Below are 27360 nucleotides of genomic sequence, written 5' to 3' on the forward strand. Positions count from 1 at the left end.
AAAAGAGTACTGACGATTGACGTATATTTGTTTACACTTGTGTTTGGTACCTAAACCTGAAAAATCACGAATTTCTGAAGCTTTTTTTTTTCTTATTTCCAATCTCTAAATCAGCCTTACCCTAGCTGCTTAGGAAATCAGTAATTACCAGCGAAAGGCTTGAAGACTGATTAATGGATTGAAACCGGAATCTACGGACAAAAACCTAGGACAGTGAGCCACTGGGCAGATAGCCTAAGGCATACCCTGGATGTGTGAATTCATAAACGCTTCAAAGTATGTTGAGCAGCCTAGAGTTCTAAACGTTGTTTCCGAATTATATCGCAAGCGAGCCTTTTTCGGGCATTTCTAACAATTCAATTCAACATGGAAGACCGTATTTCTGACTAACTTGAAGTTGAGGGTTGTATTGGAAGTAATTTTTCATCAAATAATTCTATGCTGCCTACTGTTGCCTACTACTGCTGCACTTATTCCAATGGAATAATTGCATTATTGTGATTACAAGATACTTGGATACGTTTTCATGGTCGAAAATGCATTAATTTGAGAACAAAATGAATGAACACTTCTCCCAAAGTATTCTCCATCGTTGCCTACTACTTTTTTCCACATTCCTCGTCTTTTGAGGCCATCCAAGATGAAGTGAGCCAGTGAAGTGTCAAATCTTTCGAATCGAATCTTCATCGTGGGATGCCTCCAATTCTTGTCTTCTTTTTGGCTGTTCAGAGAGAGACTTGTCTCCAACGCGCCATTTTGAACGTTCTCTATCGCTGGCTACTACTTTTTTCACCATTATATAATAATTGTCGAATTCCAACTCGAAAAATGCCTCTTCTTTTGGGGCGATAAGTTGGAAAATTGTCAATTTCTGCACAACATCAATTAACATTCAACAAATACAATCAAATACATCAAAATCAATAAACATCTCACTGCTCAATCATAAGGCGCTGAAATTACTATTCTTGAAACGTCGAAATCATTCCCTACATGATCTATCAGTTGAAGCATTGGCACCATACACTTCCACAAGCATTCAAAGCTTCACTTGTCTTACAATTAAAGCAGAAAACCTCCCACAAATGCTGTTTAGTTGACATACAGGGTGTTCTCGAAGGTGGGGCTTTTTTTGACAGAAGGTAGAACTCTTTAAAATAAGTCGTTTAACCAAAACTTGTCTATATAAAATATCCAAGATGGCTGAGATACAACCCCTAGAAGTTCGACAAAATTTTATTGAATTTCAAGTACGGAACTGTGGAAGGTGACTCCGGCATCACAAAAACTAAACAAAACATAAACATATAGTTTGACAATGAATGGTTCAGTACCAAGTTCATCGGATTAGATGCATCAGGTCACTTTTGAGAGAACCATAATTGTTGTATCGTGCAATTTAGGGTGAATAAAAAATGTAGAAAATCGAGGCAGTTTCTTGAAAGTGCTTATGTTGGTTATGTTGAAAAAGTGCTATGATGTTTCCGCATTTCATCCCATTTTTAAGACGATTGTTGGAATGTTCGAACAAGAAATTTGTGTTGCCAATTTGGAAAAAATTCGTGAATAATTTAGACGAATATTGGTGAGATTTTGAAGTATTATTCTATTTGTTACACTTGTGTCCTAAGTCTCTTCTGTCGGTTGGTATCGAAATGAGCCATTTCATAAAATCGTGTAGGTCACTAAAAAATAAAGAGAACAATTTGGCAATCCTTAAGCCGGGTCCAGACTATGTAACAAAACATTTTATTAACAAAGTTATACAACAAATGTGTTATACAACTTTGTTATATAACTTGTTATAAAATAGCAGAGACATCCAGACAATGTAACAAAATAAAACTGAACAAAAGTGCTCAACTGGAAGCAGTGGCATCTGTAGGACATTGAAAATGTCCTCAAACGTAGAGGATGTCATTTTGGCAGCAGCAGCTTGTGTAATTTTATGTAGACGAGTGAAATCTCATCGTTGAGAGCTAGGGGAACATTAGAGTGGAACAACTCTTTTGAAGGATCTAGCAATGGATGACATAGACCCATTGACAGGGGACGTTAAATGTGATGGTAGTTCTAAAAATTTCCTAGGGATGATAAGTTCTGATTTCGAATACCTAATAAATCAAATCGGCCATAAAATAGACAAAAAAGACACGACATTTCGAGATGCAATACCAGTAAAAGAAAGATTGGCGCTGCAGTAAATGTTTAATAACACTAGTGTGGACAAGTTGCGGCGTGTTTTATAACAAAGTTATATTACTTTCTTTGATCTTTACCGACACCTAACGGATAACATAAAATTTGCTATATAGCAAGAAAAATGTTGTATAACATTGTGTTATATAACTTTTTGAATTGAATTTCTCTAACAAGTTTTATAACTTTGCTTTATAACCTGTTTTGTTACATAGTCTGGACCCGGCTTTAGTTTCCATTTTCATTACCACGTAAATATCGAACGAGCCAATATCCTAAACGAAACCACATGGTCGAATCAGGAGATAAGTTTTTTCCCACTGCTGTGCAATAATTCAGCTAACAAACGGTCTAGGGTCGTATTAGGGTTTATTTCAGGAATAATTTTAAATTTTTTTTTCAACTTCGTCATTTCGAAAGTTTTGTATAGGTGAATTTTGGTCATTCATTTTGACTAGATCTACCTTCTCTTAAAAAAAAGCCTCACCTTCAAATACACCCTGTTAACCTAACCTAATACATACCACAAATTATTCCACTGAACTTGAATGATGTATTGAAAGCTTCAGTGGAAGACATTACTGATGTAGTTTTTTAGTTTGTGTGGAGAAATATGTGAACTGAAACAACTTTTTTTCAAACCTTTTTTTCAACCTTCAACGCCCAGGCTTAGCCAAAGGCAAATCCAACTAAATTCACCGCAGAAAGCAAGGTTAAACCAAGACATTGCCGAACAAAAACCATTAGCTAAATTGAGGATGACTGGAACCGCAAAGTGCAAAAGAAACAAAAGATATATAAATACATAAATAAAATGCGACATTTTTCGGGATGTAAAACCAAATTAACGTTTCAAGAAGAACCCAAGAAATCTTCCACACTTCCAAGCCGATTGTGATCTGTTCTGAAATACGCAAAATTATTTGGCTTACGTCAATTATCTTCAACCAACTTGGGTTTTTCTCGACAAAAGAAGCAGCAGCAGTCAAGATCGACGGTTAACCTTGTCGAGGGCTAACGTACGCTTATCAGCCCCAGGACCATTCAAACCAGCATGTAATTAAAGTCACGTTTAAAGACCGATATTAGAACGTATGCTACGTGCACGGCTGCCGCCGAAGGCTGTGCATTGCATCCAGCAAGGCTGCTGGCCGTGTCGCAGTAGTAAACTCGCTATTCGGAACAGACATAACAACATGGTGAGTGATATCAACAAGACGACCTCATTATGGACTAACAACAACTGCGGTTGAAAATTTGCAGACGTTGCAACGGGAGAGATGTCTAGCCGACGACGAACGTGCAGAATCTGATTCGTCTGATTGTATTATGACATTAGCGGAATTAGATAATGAAGACGTTGCTCCGTAATCTTATAAGTCAGACGATGGGCGTATTGAATATCTGCACGATATGGTGAGAAATGGGACGTGGCGTGAACTGGATATAGATATTTTATGTCGAATTCATGCGGATCAGAAATGATTGTGTTGATAAAGATTATAAAGAATATTTGCTTTAATTCGCCGATTTGCTCTTCAAGTGTTGTGGCGTCGAATGTTCACAAGAAATTTCTGTCCCAAATTGCTTGATTTTAGCTGATTCTGGTACTTAATGAATTTACAATTCAAGAAAAAACGAATGAATAGGCCTTCCTTACCTACTACTTTTTTCCACATTCCAGGCAACTTTCGAATTCTATCTCGAAAAATTTCTCGTCTTTTGGGCCATCCAAGATGAACTGAGCCAGTGCCAAGTGCCAAATCGTTCGACTCAAATGTTCATCGAGTAATACCTCCAATTCCTGTCTTCTTTTTGGCTGTCCTGAGAAAGGCTTGTATTCAACGCAGAAATCACCATTTTTGAACGTTCTCTATCGCTGGCTACCACCTTTTTTCATCCCTAAATTACAATTGTCGAATTCCATCTCGAAAAATGCCTTTTCTGGAGCGATTAAGTTGGAAAACCATACACTTCCACTTGCAACTGAATCTTCACTTTTCTTCCAATTGAAGCATAAAACCCACAAATGCTGTTAAGTTGACGTATACCTAATACATACCAGAAATTATTCTACCGAACTGTATGATGTATTGAGAGCTTCGGTGGAAGACATTACTGATGTGGTTTTTTACTTTGTATGGAGGAATATGTGAATGGAAACTTGAAACTTTTTTTAAAACAAATTCTTTCAACCTTCAACTCAACTGGGTGCACTTGGTACTTTTAGCTGATTCTGGTACTTATAAACTAGACAGGTAAAAACTTTAAAAGGAATCCTGATCTCGTTATTCGTGAAAAGTCCATAACTGAAAACCGTTTCACTATATCTTCATTTGTCTTGAAGATATGACCAAATTTTGATATTTTGTCGATTTCAAAAATGTGCCGTCACTTCTTTCCACAGGCACTTTTTTATTGGAAATACGATACCATATTTAACTTTTTTTTTATCTCTTGTACTAAGGGTGGAAAAAAACAACTTCGTTATTTTAATTATGAATCCATTCTTGTTCTCATATCATCCAAAAAAAAATTGCTTTTTGAAATTATATATGCCGACATATTACTTTCTTACTCAAGGCAAAATCACCATTTTAGTAAAATTTGCATTTTTGATAGAATTCTATGAAACCATTGACCACAAAATTGTTCACTACAAATAAATCTCCATCTCTATGATACGAATTGAAAAATTCCGTTCATATAAGTTTAAAGTTATATGGATAGATGAAGCGAGGATCAATAGTGATGACAAATAAACAGGTAAGGACGGTTTGGATTCAATGTATGGCTTGCAATTGTGAACGGAACATTTCTGGGACCTGAAATATATGAAGAAAATTGGATACGCGGACTTATTTGAATATTTCAGAGATTTTTGTTGAGAAGTATATTGACAATATTCTCTCGGTGAATCGAGATTGCTTTCTTATCAACAGGAACATAATTCGCAACGAACTAAAATCACATTGAATAGTTTATTCGAGAATCAGTGGATGGGAACGCATGGTCCTATTGCCTGGCCAGCAAGATCACCAGACCTCAATCTTTTAGATTTCTTCGTGTGGGGATATGTTAAAAATAAAATTTTCAAGACTCCAGTCATTAATAGGGCTGATTTAGAGCAGAGAGTCAGGAACGCCATCAGAGACATTTCCCCAGTTATGCTGTTGAATTCAGTGAATTCTGTTAGAAAAAGAAGTAGAATTTGTTTACAGAATAATGGAACTCAATTTGAGTACGTAAATTTATCATAGAAATTCTGTTCGATATTTATTGCAATTGAGTGTAACATATGAATTAGGTACATGATTTTGATTTTATTGGAGTTATAGATGTTTCAGCTAACAAATGAAATTATATGAACGGAAAGTTTCAATTCATATCATATCATAGATATGGAGATTTAATGGGAGTGGGCAATTTTGAGGTCAATGTTCTCATAGAATTCTATCAAATATAAAAATTTTACTATTGATTTTGCTTTGAGTAAGAAAATAATATATCGACATATATGTATGTTTTTGAAAAGTTAATTTTTTTTTGGATGATATGAAGCCAAAAAAAAAAGGATTCGTATTTAAAACAACGAAGTTGTTTTTCTTCCACTCTTAGTACAAGAGATAAAAGGACTCCTCTCAACGTTCTTACCTATCTAGTCTAGAAGTACCAGAAACAGCCAAAATCAAGCGATTTGAGATACCCTGTACATATAATTATTGCAATTTTTTAACGCTTGTTACAAAGGTGGAATTTCCCATTTGAAACTATGAAACGAGTAAAAGTTCAAAAGCAGCAAGGTTCTTCAGGATCTCTTCACTACAATGGTGAGGAATCCCTTCGAGCAGCACCTAATCGATAATAAAAAAATGCGAACGCGATATCTCAGCGAGACAGTATGGCCGTTTTCTGGCCGCGTCCCAAGCGCGCAGTGATAAATAACATCTCGGAATTGCCCGACTCTAGTATACAATACAGGTATGCACGACACACGGCGAAGCAGCGACCGAGTGCTGTTGACCAAATTAAAAGCATGAATCACTATGATAAATAGTTCAGGGTCTGCGCATTTGCACCTCCGGTTACCTTAAAGGTTGCAATTTCGGTCCATGGCTCGCGTGTTGCGCGTTATACAGTGGTGAATTGTCGCATTCTCCCATCGACCGTCCGTCCGTCGTCATTTCAAATGAAAACGAAAAGAAGGTCGAGGTTTTAACCACGGTCAGTTTCGGAGTCCGCAGATATGACGGTATTCATAGATGGATCGAGCAACTCACGAGGGTCAGTTACTGATGGTATTTATAGTGAGGAACATCACCCCCACCAATAGGAAGCTGATGCAAAGCCTTTCAGGCTGAAAGAAGTGCAGTTCCCCACCGGGCCAAAGTCTACCTGACAGTATCCATAATCCTGGATAGCAAAGCTGCGTTTGTAGAATGCAGAAGTAATAAATACACATCAAAGCATCTATTAGACGCCCAACACCCCAACAGTCTTTTAGGTTTCAAAATTTATAGTTCTATTCAGCCTCCATACGAAGTATGACATTAACGTGCATCATCAACTGCTCGGCATCTTCTCTGCATGCTTTTCACGAAGTTATTCTGCTTGATCTTTTGTAAAAGTTGTAACTAAAGATCTAGGAGCTGCTGAAGCGTTTCTGGTTGTGCATTGTCTGTGGGCACCAGAACTTTGTTATTACTCCCAAACGTGCATTTATATCAGGGAATCTTGGAGGTAATGCTAGATGTAGGCAAGGTTCACTAAAACTTATGCTCCTTCTTTTTCTTCCTCTTTTCAATAGAACTGTGTCCCATCTTCTGTCTTCTGCCAGTCATTGGTATATCCCCTGTGAAATAGTGCACCAGCTCTCTTCCCAACGCTTTGGGGCGTCTGTTCTTTTTCCGCCCACTTGGCCAGTCGTTCCTCTGACATCCTTTCCACGTGGTCTCCCCAAAGCCTCCTTCGAGTTCTCATCCATCTGACGACATCCTGTACCTACCTTATAGTTGAGGAGCCCAAGAGGAAAATTCGGGATTTATTCGAGAGTCTCAGATTGATATAAGGGAAGATACCTTGGACCCTGTAGAGTACCTATACCAAAAGTTAGACGTGTACTCGTATATAGGGGCAATTGTCTAGGACAGCCTGTCAGGATAGTAAAAAAAAAACGATCATTGTACATACTCTAGCGTGTCAGATTAAGATATATGTGGTTAATTACATGGTGAAAAGTTTATATTCTCTTAATATGACAATTTGAGCGTGACGAAAATGTGTGGGAGGGAGCTAAACTCGCAAAAAAAAAAACGTCACGTGTATATTTTCGAGCGTGGTGGCTTTTTTACAACTCACATATGGATCGGCGGCATGGGGCTTCGCAGCCAAGACCCACATCCAGAGAATACGGGCCACTGAGAATAAACTCCTTAGAATGGCGAAGGATGTACCCTGGTTTGTTAGGAACAAACCAATCTACAAGGATTTGGAATGGGAACCAGTTACAGAATTCATGAAGAGAAAGGCGGAAAGGATATTCGACAAAGCCAAACCACATCCAAATGAGGAACTACGAAGATTAGTCGACTACGATGCAACAGAAGAAGTTAGAAGGTCAAGAACCTACCACCGGAGACCGAGAGATCAGCTAAGGATTTAATAAGTAACCAAAGAAGAGCTTAACCTATAAAAGATATAGGCAGCATACAACTATCAACACGACTATGATCGTGTGAGAGTCCAGAAACTATAAGAGTCAATTGGTTAATAGGCAAAATGCACGGAACCTATGAAGAAGCAGTTTAGGGTTTTTAGTGGGTCTCGAGCTCAGGAGAGTGAGAATCCCCACACTTGTTCCCCCTCAGGAGAGGGTGTGTTCGTCTGTCTCGCAGATTTTCCTCCTGCTACACCAAAAAAAGGGTTTTTTTCTTATTTTGAAGCTAATAATTCAAGTATAACGTAAAAGATATAATCTGACAATTTCAGCAAGCCGAAACAATAAAGTTTGGCCATGAAAGTCACAAAAATCAGTTTTTTTTTTAAATATCCTCTCCTGGGCTTCAAATTGTTTTCGCATTCAGTATAAAAGTTGAAAGGCATAAACATTTCTATAATTTTTTCTACGTTTAAACTTTTTGTTGTGGCTAAGATCCTTACCCTTGTCGCCCTCTATCTCGAAAACGGTTAAGAGTAGGTATGTAAAATTGCTTCAGACAAAAGATAAAAGTTGTATAGAATTTTATTATCTACAACTTTCATAATGAATACAGAAATGATTAGAGGTACAGGAAGGGAAATATTTGAAAAAAAAAATCATTTTTATCATCTTCAAACTGTCAGATTGAGAAACTCCCCCTCTGATTCGTGTCAGATTAATGGGTCATCACGTCTGCAACACCAAGATAAACCATCTGTATGAAAATCTAACACCCTTGAGTATTTACAAGTAACGATTATTTTTGCATTTTCAAAAGACCGCTGAGACCTTGCGTCACATCCGAATTGTCAGTCTCTTGAAAAGTAGCTTCCTTTTGGTCTAATTAACATATCCTCCAAAAATCTGACACGTTCAAAAAAAATTTTGTACACCATTTTCAACTCTTCCGTACGGCTAGCCCCACTACGCAAACTGTCAGATTAATATTATCAGAGACAAGTAGGGCATATACCTTAGCTTAATCTGACCTCACGATTTTTTTTACATCTTTCAAAACCTGCAGACGCTTTCGCCACCGCTGAAAGTGCATACATCATAAAACCTTTTTTACTTTCTACCATCTTATCTTCAAAATCCCACTAGGTCTCCACGACGCTCGAGTAAATCCCGATTTAGCATCGTCGGCTCCCCAACTATTATACCCCAACTCCTCACATGGTCTCTTAGTGCTATTAGAGATTTTAAAACTTATGCCCAAACAGTCCAAACTATAATTGTAGCCATTAGAGAGGTTGCAAACTTGAAATCGATAAAAAATCTCTTATTATCTATCTCCACCACCACCAAAACCAAATATCAAATCGAAAAAGACAAATCCACTTTGCGAATCTTGACGCACCCCTATAAACCAGCCGTCGTCGATCCGGACGGGGCTCGAAATCGAAACGTCAACGTCATAATAACGCCGAAAGAGCTCCGCCGGACGGCCGCGCTAAATAGGTCATCCGAAAAACTTCCCTGCCCGGCGCTGAATCATCGCGAGATTCACGCGAAAATCGAGGAAAGTTCCCTGATAAACGAGCGGCCGAAACTGTAAATAGTTCCCAACAGACAGCGGGCATAGTTTCCCGAAGTTTACTTACGCTCCGCTACTTCCAAGAACGGCCGGCCTGGCCCGGCTTGAGGCGATTAATTTGTCGCAGGAACGGAGTCACGTACCTACGTCCGAGCCGATATAAGTGGGAGTTGCTACGGTTACATCGGACCAAATTGTTTTTTAGGGTCTCGTACGGCCTTCCGATGAACGTACAGGACGGGCAGGCGAGAGTTTAGAAACTAGGAGCGAAACGTGCCGAGGCACGAAGTTCTCGGCGGCGATAAGAAATATTAATCGAACGAAAAATTGGAAAACATCGGATGGACAAGATTTCATTTCAGGATCGCTCAGAGGGCGAGGTTTTTTCGACTTTAGCTGTAATAATAATATCATAGAAATACACGTTCATGAGGTTTTCCTATAAGCGTTTCCGTTATGTATGATTTTCGAAATTAATTCCTAAATCATAAAGCTCTGTAGAATAAGCATATACCTAATTATGAAAAAATTGCAACCAAAGCAATTATTGCTGGAATAGATTCGGATATGTCCCAATTGAATATCCTACGTTTTTCCGCCACAGCAAAATTGTGCATAAGCGGGAATTTTTCGATCATATCCTCTGTGGAACTGAAAATATCAAAAAAATGGTGGATATAAAAGATGTGGAGCATGAAATGTTGCGTAAAATTAAACCAGATAGTACATATATTTAGTACTACCCGTTTCTGATAATCAGATCCTAAAAGTTCCAGCAATTCTTGGAATCAATGAACAATATTCGTTTTCACACCAGTTTTTCGGGAAAATCTTCCAAAATAACCTATCCATGATAAAAGTGATGTACAGGGTGGGCAAATTTCGATGTTTTAGCACTACAGTTTTTAAACCAGAGGAGATAGACAAAATCTGAAACCCCATTCTCGTTCTCTCTTTTGGCCACCTTCTTTTGTTTTCGAGTTATAAGCGAATATTGCGAAAATGGCGATTTCGAGAATAAACATATCTCCGCTAATAATGATGATAGAGCTCTGAAATTAAAACATAATACAGGCACTTTTTTTGAGTAAAATCCAGTGGCGTGCTTGCCTTTTTAGCAGGATTTTCAATTACGAAGGCATGAACAACTACTAGATTTCTGGTCAATTTTTTGAAGGCTTAATTTTTACTGATTTTAAAAATATATAACATCATATGGTTTGTATCTATATAAATAACAGAAAATGGCCAAAAACCTTTTTTTCAATATTTCTATGGTTTCAACTTTTGACGAGCACAGGAAAATAGAACTTCCTATAACAAGAGCAGACTACTTCCAGCAATGTCATTCTTTCTATGCTTTTCACCAATTTTCACAAAATTAGAATCTAGATATCATATTTCATAAATTTTATACTTCTCAAATTTTGTGAAAATTGATGGAAAGCATAGAAAAAATGACATTGCCGGAAGGAGACTGCTCTTGTTATAGGAAGTTCTATTTTTCTGTGCTCGTCAAGAGTTGAAACCATAAAAATATTGAAAAAGAGGTTTTTGGCCATTTTCTATTTTTATATTGATACAAACGATATGATGAGATATATTTTTGAAATCTGTAAAAATTAAGCTTTCAAAAAATTGCACAGAAATCTAGTGTTCCAATTTAAAAAACATAACTTCGGATCATAACTTCGTAATTAAAAATGCTGCTGAAAACGCAAGCTCGCCGCTGGATTCTACTTAAAAAAGTGCCTGTATAATGTTTTAATTTCAGAGCTCTATCATCAGTATTAGCGGAGATATAAATTTATTTCGATATCACCATTTTTCCAATTTTCGCTTATAACTCGAAAAAAAAGGAGGTGGCCAAAAATGACTACTACTCTTGTTAGTTTCTCAGAAAAAGAAAACGAGAATGGGGTATCAGATTTTGTCTATTCCCAAAGGATTAAAAGCTGTAGTGCTAAAACATCGAAATTTGCCCACCCTATACATGAAAGCATTTGTTTCTGCGTTGAGTGGGATCATTTGGTGTACCACCCATTTCCCAACGATTAATTTTCGAATTTTCGACCATCAATGGGAAATTGAGCTGTTTTATTTAAAAATATCACTTACGTAGGTACCCCAAGGTCAAAACTCTGGATATATACCGTCAGTTCAGCCAAAATTTATCTTCAGAAGAAAGTCACAAAATCCACTAAAAATTTTCCAATAGTAGGGGGCAAAATTCGATGTAATTGAATGGTAGCTTTGTAACCGTAAGAGCTAAGGAAAAATGAATGGCATGTTTCCGATCCCGATTTTCATGGGAAAAGGCCAAGAGCCTCTCCTTTTGTTTTAAAGTTATAAGTGAAAACTGAAGTGAAGTGCCCCTCTTTCGTAAATTTTCACTGATATCGAAAAACAAATGTTACATTTATGTAGAATGCAGTCAGGCCAGTCAGTAGTAATCTGGGTGCCCCAAGATTCAAAATGTGAGGTTATGTCATACGGTGAGCCAGAACTCTCATTGTTGTACTACTGTAGTGGCATAGTGCCATCCATTTTTCTCTAGCTCTTACGGTTAGAGAGCTGCCATTCAATCCCATCGATTTTAGTGTCCCAATCTGACGCTAAGGGCGGTGAAGATGGAACGTTTTCTCGTTCTTAATTAAAACATAAACAGATATGGACTCGTACGAAGGGTTTTGATGTTTAGATTGACAAGATTCTTGAGATACAAAAAAACATAGAGTTCTTCACCTTTCTCCTTCCAAATTTTTTCACGGAAACCGCAAGATATAAATAACAAATACCGAAAGATAACCCAATTATTGATCGAGAAGTATAAGAAAAAGCTAAACTGATAGTTATTCTATCGGCCACTCCCCAGGGTACCATATTATATCGTCAGAAAGCTTTTCTTGAAATCCAATCAGCATACCGAAGGCAATAATTCATCGAAAGGTAAGACAAATCCGCCACGAAATTATAATCTAGGTATTCAATGGCCTTATTAAGCGAAATCCCATATATTTTTTATGCATGGCTAACGCCCATTGTCGATCTACGATTTCGATTTTGAACAATAGCAATCTTGTGGATCCTGCCATTATGAAAATTAAAAGTCTCAAGGTGACCAGTCTATCTGATGACCAATAATTTCGTTCACAAGGTGAAATGACAAATCGTGAATAGGGAGCCGATGTCGAATAACTATATTTTCGTTTCTACGGATAGTTATTTGGAAAAAAAGACCGATAATTCGGTTTTGCCGAGGTCGAATGTTTTATAATTCCATGTCGTGTAATACGCGCATGCATAGTACGTTGATTCGTAAGAATCAACTTTTGCGACATGTAACTCAGATGAAGTTTTTCAATCAACTTCGAAACCTTCAACTATACGTTCGAAGCAATTCCATATCTTCTTATCAAACACAATCAGTTTTCATAAAATATTCAGCATGATACCTAAACAGAGAGACTTCACACTACTGATACCTCTATCAAAGAGTAACAGTTGATACTCTTTGCCTCTATGTTCGAGAATACCTTAACACTCATGAACCTTATGGGGATGAAAAAGACTATGAATAAGGTACAATGATATTTATGTAGAGTCGATTCCGAAAAATTTCTGGCGGTCAAAGGTCAAGAGCCCACTCCAGAAAGAATATACTCGATACACGATAATCAGTTAGCACAACAGTGTTCCTATACAATGTACTAGACAAAATTCGGGAATATGTTTGAATTTTGCACATGAGATAAATAAAGCAATGCAAATTGTCTCGTCATTAGCAGAGTCAACACTCGAGGCCAATTACTGAGAATATAGATTCCGAATGCAAAATAGGTTCGAATCCTCGAGCAAACAATGCAGTAGCTGTATCTCTTTGTCAACATCTTGATTGCGTAATGATTCTTCTGATTGACTCAGTTCACGAGCAGTCTTATGAGGATTCTAAAAATTTGTAGAATTGATCATGGATAACAGTCCATTCAGGAATGATTGACATCTCAGGTGGCTAAGAAAAATAGAATTCATGTTTTGTGTTGCGGAATTCAGGTTGACATTGTGAATAAACACCGATCTATAGACCGATGTTTTCAAAGAAAATGACGTAACAGGTCAATTTTCATTCGGAGGGCGACATATTTCTAGCAGAATTGTAAACCAAAATCTCCTCAATCTTAGGTGTAGGGGTTTTTACCCCTATATTCTTCGCAGGGAATAGAGGGTGAGCTAAACCTCAATTGAAAGACAATATTATGTCCCTTTACTATTGTTTTCCAATTGAGGTATAGCTCACCCTCTATTCCCTATCAAGAATTTAGAGGTGACAACCCCTACACCTAAGATTGAGTACATTTTAGCTTACAATTCTGCTAGAAACATGTCCCCCTCCGAATGAAAATTAACCTGTTCCGGCATTTTCTTTAAAAACATCCATGTCGAGACATGATTGGCCTGGCAAGTTTTCAAATTGTCAGCCCCTGTAACTACTTCAAGGACTCAATAAAAATTTGCAAACCATAATATTCATGTAGAGGGACAAGTGATCTTTCAATTGAGGTAGAGCAAACCCCCTATTCCCTATTGAGAATTTAGGGGTGATAGCTCCTACACTTAGGGTTGAGGAGATTTTTCCTTACAATTCTGCCCAAAATATGTCCCCCTACGAATAGAAATTGACCTGTTCTGGCATTTTCTTTGAAATCATCCTTGTCGTGACATAATTGGACTGGCAAGTTTTCAAATTGTCACACTGTATGTGAATCTATGCACTGAACGAAGATAATTCGAATTTTGTACTGCTGTTTATGTCCTTGATTTAATCGAACAAATTGAAAACATAATTGTTTCTTCTTTTCATATACTTTTCCAGGTTATATTTATGTATTCCAGTTCTGTGATTGAAACTATACTATTTATTGACGGTTTTCGTGACCAAATATTAAGCTGCGTTTGGAATTTCAAGTTCTTGTATGGGATGTCCATCATTCTTGTATGTACTACATACAGGGTCTTTGACGCGTAGAAATATTTTAACAGCAGATTCTTGTGGTCAAAAGAAACACTTTTCCTCTACCATTTTTTTCGATCCGGCCCTGATAAGAAGATACAGCCATTTCGAATTTTCATAATAAGCTGTGCCATCTCTGGAAAAACAAAATTAACTCCAGAAGAATTAGATAAATCTGTAACTCTACGCATTTGTGGATCTTTTAAAGAGAGTTGCATTCGGTCAAAGTACCCAATTTTTCTAATTTCTCAGATACTTTTTAATTTTTGAACATCAAATTACTAGAAAACGGGGCATTACACGAGAAAATATGAATTGCAGAGTCCAACTTTGTTTCAAGAGTATTGAGAGTGGTATTTCTACCGTTCCTTTCATTTTCATTTATTTCATTGGAGAATTTACTACATTCCAAAGCAATATGGGCAACTTCTGTTTGTTTTTAATAGATGATTTGTTGTCAACTGGATCTTTTTGTTTTTCACATACGACTATGATGTCGTATTGTGTTTGAAATTGTTGTTTATAAGTTGTAGCCTGAGGAAGGTGAAAAATAAACCACCGAAACGTCACCATAGGGATCAAGGAGTCTTATTGTTCGATATTACTATTCTCAATATTTATATTGGAATGGACATTTTCGAGAATTCAAGAATGACGAATCTTCGTGTGATATTCGATTTGCGTCGTTTCTCATTCCGCTAATGGTATGCCGGAGATGTGGCCGCGGACGCGGCAGTTTCCACATCGGCAATCCCGCATCTTGACATGACAGAGGGAATAGTGAAATTGATTCTGCATACGGAATGATTGCGGGTCCGTTCAAAGCCGCAACGGCATGCTCTCAGACGCGAACACGTATAGGCACACGCACCGACAGACAGACACACATGTCGCCCTAATTAGCAATTAGACTCGGTTTGCATCAATCATCAGGCTAACATCGAAACATTCCGATGAAACGGTAATTATCGGGCTTATAAGCCATGATGGATTGGAGAGGCGTGATTGATGGAAAGGCCTAGGGGGGGTTAGATGGGGGGTTAATGGGAATCAGGTCATAAAATAATAGGTAGATCGTACGCGAAAATCGGTTTATGCACTGATCGACGTTGGCATAAGAACAAATACCGAGTCAATTTTTCATATGAACATATTTCTATACAGAATGATTGGCAATAAGTTAAGAAGTAAAGGATCAAACATTGGGGCAGTCGAAAATGCAAGATCATTTCAAGAAAATGAAATGGAATATGGTACTTACGTGATGTAGGGATTAGGAACCAGAGAGCCTATGTTTTAAAAGGTTGGTCTGGGAATTCATGTGTGATTAGTGGATGCCCACGAGACCAACGAGACGTCTCGTCTAGAGTCTCATGCCAGAGTCTCGTGGTTCATAACGTTGTGTGAAAGCGCAATATTTAAATCTAGTTAATCCACTTTTTGCCAATTATTTGCCCTCTAAAGTATAATTATAATAGGGATACTCAATTCTTTCAAGTACTACTAAGAGGATTGTACATTGGAGACTACGAAAACATAAACGAAGTGTAGGAAGACCACCAAAACGCTGGTTAGATGACATTAACGGTGGTATTCTGCTTTCATCTGTAAGCCAATCTGTAACTTTTCATAAGCTTTCAGGAAAATTATGCAGTTCTGGACCGTTTCAGTGATCTATAGCTTACATGAATCTGTATCTATTCACGATAAGTAGTTCAAAACTAACACTGTGAAGAAGATAGTTACAGGAACATTTCCAGAATTGCATTATTTACGAATCTGTCAACCGGACACAGACAGATCGATCGTACGCTACAGATTTGTAACTTACAGATGAAAAGCAGAATACAACCATAAATCAAAGATTGGACGATGTTGACACCAGTTGGCTCAAGATAGAGGAAATTAGAAAATTCAAGGAGAGACCTATGTCCAGGAGTGGATGCAGGCAGGCTGTTGAAGAAGAAGAATTCTTTCACGTATGGGGAGTCCGGGAGAGTTGAACCCCTTTTCACTCTGAAGCCACTTAAGTTGTATCTGTAAATGGTAGCAACTCATCTTTTGCGTGAAGATATCATGCCCTCATAGGTAACGATAGATACTAATAGTGTGATGGTGAGCTGAACATTTTGAGTACAGCAATTCTTTTTTCAGGAACCGAAAATTGGTTCATGTCTCCCTAACCCATGGGAGGGTTGAACAGGGGGTGAGAGAGACTCGACCATAAGTTTGTTTATCAGGAAAAACATTGAAAGAAAACAATTTCCAATGACCAACGATTGTCTATGTCAAGCTTTTCATCATCAGATGTATCAGCGTATGAAATACATATTGTCTATTTCAAGGTCACTCTCACTTATTTCCGAGATGTTTTTAACTTTTTTGAATCTTTGTAAATTTTTTACATTTATTTCTATTATTCAATTTTCTTTTTTTGAAGTAAACTCTTATCTAAGCTCAGTGCAGGAAAATTGGACCACTGATTATGTCTCTCAACCATAGCATAGTACAAGTCTCCCGCACTCCTTTTTAGTATATTTATCAGATGTTTTCTTGAAACTTTCACAACTGTTATAAAGAAGGCTCATCGTTTGTAAAACAATATTAATCAATGGAAGCAATAAAACTAAAAACACCACGCACCTATTAAACTTTTCAGACAGTGTAACAAACAGAAATTATTCAATTTCTTACTTCCTAACAACAAAACCACGTTCAACCCTCTCACTCCCGAACTGTTTTGATGGCGGCCAAAATGGAGCAGCCACTAGTTACGATACCGGTATCGCGAAATTTGAATTGAAATATTTGAGGTGGTTCAAGTCTCCTACTTGAGCAAATTTCCCGGACTACCCTATCGTCTCGTCCCGAAAACGAGACTCTCGTGGGCATTACTATGTATGATAGAAATTTTCCTGACTGCGAGCTGATGAAATTGTTTTTTCGAAAACGGTGCGTAGAAATTCCGAAAATTGAATACCATTGGTTTTAAAATTCTGATGTCTCCGCAGGGAGATGTTACTCGATACCTTTCACCTTTTTTTTTTCATACGATAAGGGTTCTTAACAGATCAGTTGGTGAAGGTATTCAAACTGAATATACTACTATAAGTAAATATTTTTTTCCTACTGAATCCTGGAACATGCGTCCAGATCCTCATTAAAACTGTGATGCAGCTGCCCTTCAGAGGGATCTGAATTTGGCACTGGAGTGGTTTAGGAGGAACAAGATGACTGTCAGTGGAGAGAAATGTTGTGTTGTGTCGTATGCCCGAAAGGTGAATGTGGTGGTTGAAGATTACCATGTGGATGATATTAAAATTAAGAGATGCGATGAGGTTAAAGATTTAGGGGTCTTGTTTCAGTCCGATTTTAAGTTCAACAATCATTATAGTAACATCATAAATAAGGCTTATAAAATACTCGGATTTGTTATACGGAACAGTAGAGAATTTAATGTTGAAACTACTATTAAACTCTACACAACCCTTGTGAGACCTCATCTTGAATATGCCGCCAATGTCTGGTCGCCAACTTGCTATATCCATAGCAATGAGATTGAAAAAGTGCAGAAGCGATTCCTGCGATATATCCATGTTAAAAAAAAATGGAAGTTATCCATTTATGATTTCCTATCGGTCTATGTTGTTAGATTTTCGCCTCTGCTCTCTTGATGTCCGGAGGAGGACTCAAGCTGTGATATTTATACATAATATTGTAAATAATTTGAAGTATTGTGATTGTCATCTTATTAACTTCATCAAGTTTAGAGTGCCAAAGATTAATCTGAGGATGTTATCTTGTGACCTGTTTTGTGTTGACAGAAGGAGTCCATCACCTATCACTCACCTGCTGGGCGTTTGCAATGCGGTGTTGTCAGAGGGTATAATTCGCGATTTTTTTAACACTAGCAGGAAAGAAATTAAGCTCAATTTGTTGCTGCATCAGATGGAAAACCCAATTTAATGTGATATTTTGCTATTTTATACATCTGCTTTTGTTGTCTTTTATTTGTTCAAATGTTTGTTGTTGTTATATTGTTAAATCTTATATTTCTAGATCGTGAATTCAGCGAAATGTTGAAAACCTTTGCATGTAATTACCTTTGGTGTATGTAAAGTGAATAAATAAATAAATAAATAAATAAATAAATAAATAAAATACATTAAAGGGTACCTAAATCAGAAAAAATACTCACGGGTGCAGAGGTCGGTGTTAGCGCGGCGTTATTCGGATCGGACGCCGTGCCTCCGTTCTCGGCGGCTGCCCCCGCACGGTAGTGGCTCAGAATGCACGTGATGAGTCCAAATGTTACCGTCAACGCTACACTGGAGACTATAATGCTCACGACAACTCCCCACTTGTCCAATGCTGCAAATAGAAAAAAAATGTTCAATATTACATTATTCCGACCGAAATAGCTATACGTATATCGGATAAAATCAAATTCAATTCAAATTTTTATAGACCATCAAAATCGGACATGTGGTTCCGGAGTTAAGCAAAGGCCATTTTCAAATGGAACATTATTTTGGATTGAATTCAAAATTATGGAATTGGTTATGGACGGTTATCCTTTGAAGTTAGACTCATTTCACACCATCGGGTTTTCACCGTCAGGTTTTTACCGGATGAAAAATTACTCATCAAAAACCTGACGGTGAAAACCCGATGGTGTGAAATGAGTCTAACTTTAACCCTCTCAGATATATGTATTTTTGGGGCTCTACAAAATTGTACTGGATCATTTTCCTCTTTCTCTTAGTTCACCCAGCGTCGGCCATAAAAGCCTAAAATCAACATCTTCATTCATTATACAGGGCGAATCTTCGACTCGTACAACTGTTTTAACAGTAGATTCTTGAGGTCAAAAGAAACACTTTTTTGCTATACAATTTTTTCCGAATCGGCTCGGTTTAAAAGATACAGGATGTTGAAAAACCATAAAAAAAATTATTTTCAGTTCTATCTCACAAACGGCTTTATCCAATGAAATAATTTTCGGAATAAAATTTTTCATTTATTTGATGAATCTTCTTCAAACACAAAATATCACCCACGTCTATCAGTTTTGTCATTATATAAATATATATAAATAGCAAAAATTCAAAGAACCCAACTCTTGCAACTGAGTGAGACGCTATCTAATGAATATTTGAACGATTTGTAAAATATAGGTATTCTTCATATTTCCTCGTTTAATGCGACGTAATTTGATGTTCAAAATGAAAAAATCTGTGATATTCGGAAAATTGGGTACTCTGGCTGAATGTAACTCAGTTTAAAAGATCCACAGATGTGTAGTGTCATAGATTTTACTTGTTATTCTGAAGGGAATTTTATGCAGAGCTCATTATGCAAACTTGAAATGGCTACATCTCTTCATTAGGGCCGAATCGGAAAAAATGATATAGAAAAAAAATGTTTCTTTTGACCTCAAGAATGTATTGTTGAAATGTTTGTACAAGTCAAAGACTCACCCTGTATAGGAATGAATGTTACACGAAACTTGATCTGACAAATTACCCATAATATACATAGTGAAATTCCTATCGAAATCGGACATCTATTTTGGCGTTATAAAAAGACAAACACACAAACTGGATGGTTTGGATTGTGGATTCTTACCACTCTCTCATCCACATATGTTCCATATTTTAGTTGATCAACCAATTTGAAGAGTGAGATGGATACATATAAGAGCTTTGATCCGTAATCAAGGTGTGTGTCAAGGAACTTGGCAATTATTTTTTCGAAGACTTTTTGTTTTATGTTAACCATTGCTCTCTTCGTGTTCATGTAAGCTTCAGCAACTCCTGTTGACAGAATAGATTCTGTATGAAGAAAAATATTTCGCAACTCCACGAGGAATACGTCTGGATTGAACGTGAACTTAGCCCCAAACCCATTTTTTTTTTCTGAAGCAGCACAAAATTCTGCGATTCAAGGTGCAGCCTTCGCATAACCGAACCGATCCATCATTCTCGATAAAAAGACGAAAAAATCCCCGCGTCCGACCTAGCCCTGCCGCAACTTGGAACCTTTCCATACCGCCGGCCGCCAAGTAAAGCACGGTCTTCACGAGACAGGCCGGTACGACAAAAAAGCGTTCGTTTCATTTGTTTACGCGACGTTCAACAAGGTGTGACGTTCCCCAGCCGGGCAGACTCCGTCGCCGGTATAAAAACAGCCGAAATCCCTTTTTAAAATATCGCCTTTCAAGAAGATCTATCTAGGCAATCAATCAGTCATTAGGCCCGAATTAACGTTGTCAAATGCAAGTCTGAGATGCGTCCGGCCTGTTTGTTCATGAGTTAACGAAGGTCTGCAAATATCGAGGATGTTTTTCGTCTTTTCAATTATCTTTCCTAATAATAAACCACCAAAAACGAGTTCCTAGAAGTAATCCAACTTTTCACTTTTTCAAGTCCATAATACAGTGTCGGTAAACATATGCTAAGCATTTAGGGAGATGATTCCTCGATGAAAATAAGCAGGGGTAGTTCCTATAAATTTTTTTCGAAATCGACCTCCCTTCCAAGATACAGCCTTTGAAAGGCGATGACGAGTTGACAGTTTTTAATATTTTTATTTGTTTCTCATTTGTAAACGTCAGTTTCCAAAAACACAATATTAACCAAGAAAGTTTATTTTATCAAGTCACTAACTTGTAAAACTGACAGTTAACTTGCAAAATTTTCACAAGTTAGTAGTATTATTTACATTAGAAAATTTTGTTTTATCGTCATATATGTTGAAAATCATGGTACAATTGTTATTTCCAGTAACACAGATTTTTGATGATGAAAGAGTTGATACTGATGATGATGAACCATCTGTTGACTCAGAAACTGCTGAACTCGAGGACTGCAGAACATTTGTACTCTCCTTACTACCAAATAATTTGCTAGACATTTCGATTTTTTGGTTGACCGAATCATCAACATAACTCATCGCAATTTCGGTACTTTTCCATCCTCCTGCACGCTTTAGTGCTAAAATATCTCCACCCGAATCCGCAACCATAGTGGTTCCAGTTCTTCGAAAAGAGTGGCCGGTGTATAACTCTGGGTCTTTTAAACCTAAATATTTCGCTATTTGCTTTGGGACACCACAACACCAGTGTGCTGGTCAGCATTGAAGGAAATGCACTTTCCATGTCGGTATGTCAAAAAAAATCTTAGGCTTTCTGTTCCAGGAGGCCGAAGATTCACATATTTTCTGTATAACATTTAGGGCTTGAAGTTGTTAAATTTTTTGTTTGCCGCAATGTCACAATAACGTATTTTCCCATATCTTCTACATCATTCATGTTCAAGGAGAGAATTTCTTCACTTCGACAACATCCAAAAATCCCAAATATTGTTACAATTTTCGCCAGCAACCACTGGTCATCAGGAGCATGTAAAAGAAATTGTTCAGCCTCTTCTTTACTTAATACCTTGGCCTTTTTTGGCGTATAACGCTCATTTTTTCGTTTCAGAAACGCTATTACCTTTTGAAATCTGCAGCTGACAACTAAACGTCATATTTTTCAATAAATTTTTTAAGGAAAACAAACCTGCGAACAGGGGCATTTTCTTTCATTTCCAAGCAGCTTTTCAGCATAGATCATTTTGCCCATAAAGTATAAGGGTTGAATCTTACTGATAGTTGATTCAAGTAGACCAACATAACATCTTCAGTTACCCCAATCACACTATTTTTGTTTTGCCACTTTTTGAAGTCGTCGTAACTGACTCGCCTGCGGCTCGTCAGTTATATCCTCCATTCGCCAGAAAAAACCCTCTTACCTTGCTAGTAATGTTATACATATACTATTTACGGGTTCTAAGAAACACTGAGGCATAAAACTATACATAATAGGAAGCACTAATTAGATGTTACTCACACAATTTTTTTAGATCTCATAACTGTATTATTAGGGGTGGAAAATAACAACCCCTTATGATTTTCCTTCAAAAATTGTTTTCGTGGGATAGATTTTCAAAAAATAAAATTCTCTTATGGTTTTCCATTCAATTCTGGAGAAAAAAGTCTCTCGCAAAATTTCGATACTTTTCTTGTAATAAATGAAAACTTACAAGCAGTATACGAGTATCTATGAGGCAGAGAGGTGGTCATTCTATTGAACACACTTATACGATGAAATGGACGGAACAGTGATCAGAACTGCTTGTAAGTTTTTATTTATTCCGAGAAAAATATCGACTGTATCTAAATTTTGCAAGGGACTTCTTTTCTCCACTATCGAATGGGAAACCATAAGAGAATTTTATATTTCGAAAATCTATCCACAAAATCAATTTTTGAAGGAAAATCATAGGGGGTTGCTATTTGAACCCCTAATAATAATGTTATGAGATCTAAAAAAATTGTGTGAGTAACATCTACTTAGTGCTTCATATTATTTATAGTTTTATGACTCAGTGTTTCTTAGAACCCGTAAAAAATCAAAAACTGTCAACTCGTCATCGCCTTCCAAAGGTTGTATCTTGGAAGGGAGGTCGAATTTATAGGAACTACCCCTGCTTATTTTCATCGAGGAATCATCTCCCTAAGTCCTTTGCATTTGTTTACAGACAACCTGTATATCGAGATGCATAATTCTGCATTTCTGGACAACTAATTGTACCAATCTTGCAATGGTGGTCATTTGCTTCGAGCTAATTCAAGGATTTAACAAATCCTATGTTTGAGACTTGTAATTGATGTTTTTTTTTCAGATAAATGAAGGACCCTGTTCATTGGAGTGTGAAAACCGGCAGCTGAAAGAATAATTTCCTTTGATTGACGAGCGAGAGTTCTTTGAGGTAAATTTCTCAACCTACGTATGGTTATCCAAATGTGAATTCCCACACTCGAGTGAAAGAAGCTTTCTACCGAGAACAACGACGAACGGGAACGGTTTTTCTGTTCGTGGAACAAACACAGAAAAACACTACGGTCATTGTTCAATCGTTGCCATTTGAACATCCTAAACATGCTCGCACAGATCCTAATTGTCCCGCGAACGGCCTCATTACAGCGAAAATGCTAATTCCTACACATTTCAATCATTAAATCGTCCATGCCGTCGTGAAAAATGAGAGCATTATACAGGGTGAGTCTTTGACTGGTACAAATATGAAAATACCAAAAATTCAAAGAATTCAACTCTTGAAACTATGTTGGACGCTATTAATGAATATAATATTTGAACGTTTTGTAATATAAAAGTATTCTTCATATTTTCTCGTATAATGCGCCGTTCTTAAGTTCTAAATCAAAAAGTATGTATCTGTGAAATTCGAAAAATTTAGTACTTTGGCAGAATACATCCCTGTTTAAAAGATCCACAGATGTATAGAGTAAGCTAGTTAATCTGAAGGTAATTTTGTTTTTCCAGGAGTGGCACAGCTCATTATGAAAACTTAAAATGGCTATATATTTTTATCAGGGCCGAATTGGAAAAAATGGTATAAAGAATGTTTTTTTTTTGGCCTCAAGAATCTGCTGTTTTTGTAAGAATCAAAGACTCAAACTATATACAGGATATGCGCGCTATCTCTGGTCAAATTTCACAGGGTAATTCTACGGACGAAATGAGCATAATCTATAGACACAAAAAAGTTATTCAAGTTACTTATATTTTATGATGCTTCATAATTGTTCACTCAAAACAATTCATATATCGAAAACTGTAATCCTAACTGCAAATCTTTCTTTGTTGCACAATGAATTTGTATTCAGACGATTGCTTTCCAATTTCATTATGTTTTTAGTATAAAAACTATGAAACATGTTTTTCTAGCTCCCTTACACAATTACTCAAGCAGCTCGAACTGAATACGAAGTGAATTTGATGATGACAGCAAAAAATACAGACAAAAATAGTCGGTCACTCCGTTGACCCACCCTGTAATTGCGCGGTCCGCAATCGAATTCTCATGTAGACGTCGCACGATTTGACCAGTATGCTTCGTGTGCTTTTTCTTTTATTCTTGGTCCGAGGCAACAGTGGAATATTTGCATATAACAGCAGGTTGACCGGACCAGACAAAATAAAATTTGGGTTTTATTTCGTGGCTCTTGAACGACGTTGCCACATGGGGATCTCTTTACGATGCCGAAGGAAAAGAACGAATTTTATTTTCTTGAGTTGTGTTGTCGGTTTCCCGAATCATCAGCGTATTTCTGAAACGGGGAATCAACGCTTGATTGACTGATCAACAACGATTTCTTTTCACTGATGAGCATTCAGAATATCATTCTTTCGTCAAATTATGATCTCAAACATCCATTTATGAGTCTCATTTGTTACATCTTCAACATATTTAGATATCAAAAAGTTTCAGTGACTTCATTGTGGAAAACGAGAATTGATTGGACAATCAATGTTTCGTGATGTTGATGTACCAAGAAAATCGAGATTATAGGCCATGTGCGTAGAGGAGTAGTAAATGCTTTTAGTTCAGTTTATTGAAATGACCTTATACATTTTATAAACAACTGATGACAAAGATAGTATAGCAGTAAAAGCAAATACTCTTCTTTATGCCTGCGACGATAATGACAGTTTCTTTCTAGGATAATTGAGTATTATGAGGATATATTCTCAATTAGTAAAGGTTCCAAACTTTCATTTCATTTCATATTCCTGGATACTTAAACGAGAAGTGAATACTGTCGGATTTAGGACTAAAAATACAGCAGGCCCATACAGTCATTATGTTTTTTGTTTTTAGAAAAATGATGGGTGAGACATTTCAACGATGTACTTTTGAATGAACCTATTTTCATTCTTTAGATTTCATCGAATTTTTGGTCCTCAAAAACGCGAGCAAGTAGATCATTCGAATTCTTTTTAGAGGTGGAATGATGCAAGGTGCAATAATACCACAAATGTCTAAAAATTCCATTCAAGAAATGAAAGAATCAATTTTTCCTGCATCTAGCGTTATTTTGTTTTAAATTCTAGAAATCGAGCTGAAATTTCGATATTCCAAACCGGAATTTTGGCTCGGACCACCCGACAACGCCGCCGTTATGCACAGGACGTCATTTCAATGTCAGACGCTGGCCAGGGACGTCCTTAAGACGGGAAGGCTGCAAAACACGTTTTTTGGGCTGTCCCGAGAGGATGCACTTAAGAGAATTAATGGTGGTCATAATCTTGGCCGATGCGAATGCAGTTTTTCAGTCTCGCCTGGTACCTTTCGATGATATAACGATGTGTATCGATATACGCGACTTTGGTCAAGGTTCGGGTCGAGGTTCAGCCCAGAGCCAGACACGCGGCTGGTGAAGGTATTTTTGGTACCTTGTATGGTCGCCTCCATTCCGGGTTTACACAGGACAGTCATTCGGGAAAGTTTCGAAATATTCACCGTCAGCGCCACTAGAGCAAAGACTAGTAGGCCAGGAGATCCACCTATTCACTAACATCTTTAAGCCGATTCACCCAATTTCATGAAAACCGAGGCCAGAAATACTAGTTTTCGTTCTATGGTTCGAATCGGTACTACCAAATCTGTGATCGGTTCTAACCTCTATTGTCAAACTGACGTTAACCTGTATTCGTGAGAAACGTCAGGTTCATTCTGGGATCGTAGACGTGTTAACATTTTCGTTTGGCAAATGTCAAAAACATCAATTTTTTTCGGGATTTTTTTCCTCTCATTCTTCTTGCTATAGGACTAGATCCTGTTTATATCTGTTATCCTAGCTCCTGTGATGTGGACACCCAGCTTTCGTACCATCTTTTCGGTGGTCTTCCTGGTGGTCTCCTTGTATTGGGTTTTTGTGTTTTGGCCAATTCGCTATCCTTCCTGTGCCCATTCTTTCGTCTTTCGTTCTGTTTTTATTGCGGCAAATGGAAAATGATGTTCCTTCTTTAACTGAGATACAGTGATCTATTCATCAATTTTCAATCCTCGTCTAGTACTAAATTTCATTGGTTTCATTCTTATTTTTTTTTTATTTGTTATTTCATGCTGATTTTCTGTAGATACCGAAGTACCCCTCAGAAGCTCTGTGAGCTTGTACGTGTTCTGTGTAGGCTAGGTTATCTGCAATAATTTTCGAGAAGCAGACTTGTCGGAATGGACATGTTCAAAACTAGGTCTGCATTCTGTATTTATGTTCAAATCACCCTAGTACGTACTCCGGTTCCAAAACCGCACATCAATATTGCCATCATGGTTCCAATCCATAAATTCATGAGGTTTTTCTATACATTTACGTTTTTTCTCTCCCCCAGATTAGAGCCTGTCAATGTTGAGATGATGCATCGTCGGGACTGGTCGAAATACCTGTTGGATCGATGAAAAAACTGTTCGGAATTCTGTCTGTCGAATACTTTTGGCATAGCGGTATCGGATTTCTATAATTTCGAATGATTTACGTCTTGTATACGTAACAAATCGTTAAATATTCACCAGGCATCACATTTACACCGGTCCGATAGAATATTCGACAAATGAGAGGTGCATGGCTATAAATATTGAATAATAGTATCTGAAAATTGTTGTTCAATTGTGTGGATGTGCTTTACGACGATGTCCCTGAAACAATATTTTCCAGAACAGAATTTATCTCTATTGTATTCTGAAAAATCGACAAAATAAATGTAATAAACCCCTGAAATTATTTCAGTTCAAGTTTCGAATACATATATGTATATATATTCCGGAAAACATATAAAAAAGCTGCAAATTCCACACAACTGTACAGGGTGGGCAAAATTGGTGATATCTGAACTATGTACAACTTTTTAACTCCTACGAGGTAGAGGAAAATGGATGGCACATTACTGTCGTCATTTTTTAAGAAACAAATGCCCAACTGCATTCCCTCTATCTTCTTTCGTTTTCCAATTATGGGCCAAAATTAAAATTTTGTGCTAGGATGAAAATGCAAACATTATACAGAGCC

The 27360-nt window shown here is 37.3% G+C and overlaps 1 protein-coding gene across 5 annotated transcripts in view; it reads right to left on the reverse strand.

Annotated features, from left to right (window-relative positions):
* The window catches only part of LOC123309706 (low-density lipoprotein receptor class A domain-containing protein 4-like), a 242140-nt gene that overhangs the window by 79144 nt on the left and 135636 nt on the right, over positions 1–27360 (reverse strand). For 4 of the 5 annotated variants that reach the window (XM_044892942.1, XM_044892934.1, XM_044892959.1 and 1 more), the window contains exon 3: positions 18644–18816. The exons of the other annotated variant lie outside the window; for it this stretch is intronic. In XM_044892942.1, coding sequence (XP_044748877.1) covers positions 18644–18816 — 173 coding nt within the window. The remainder of the gene's footprint in view (positions 1–18643; positions 18817–27360) is intronic. 5 annotated transcript variants of the gene reach the window in all.

Source organism: Coccinella septempunctata, chromosome 1 (genome assembly GCF_907165205.1).
Source record: "Coccinella septempunctata chromosome 1, icCocSept1.1, whole genome shotgun sequence".
In the NCBI taxonomy this organism is placed as follows: domain Eukaryota; kingdom Metazoa; phylum Arthropoda; class Insecta; order Coleoptera; family Coccinellidae; genus Coccinella; species Coccinella septempunctata.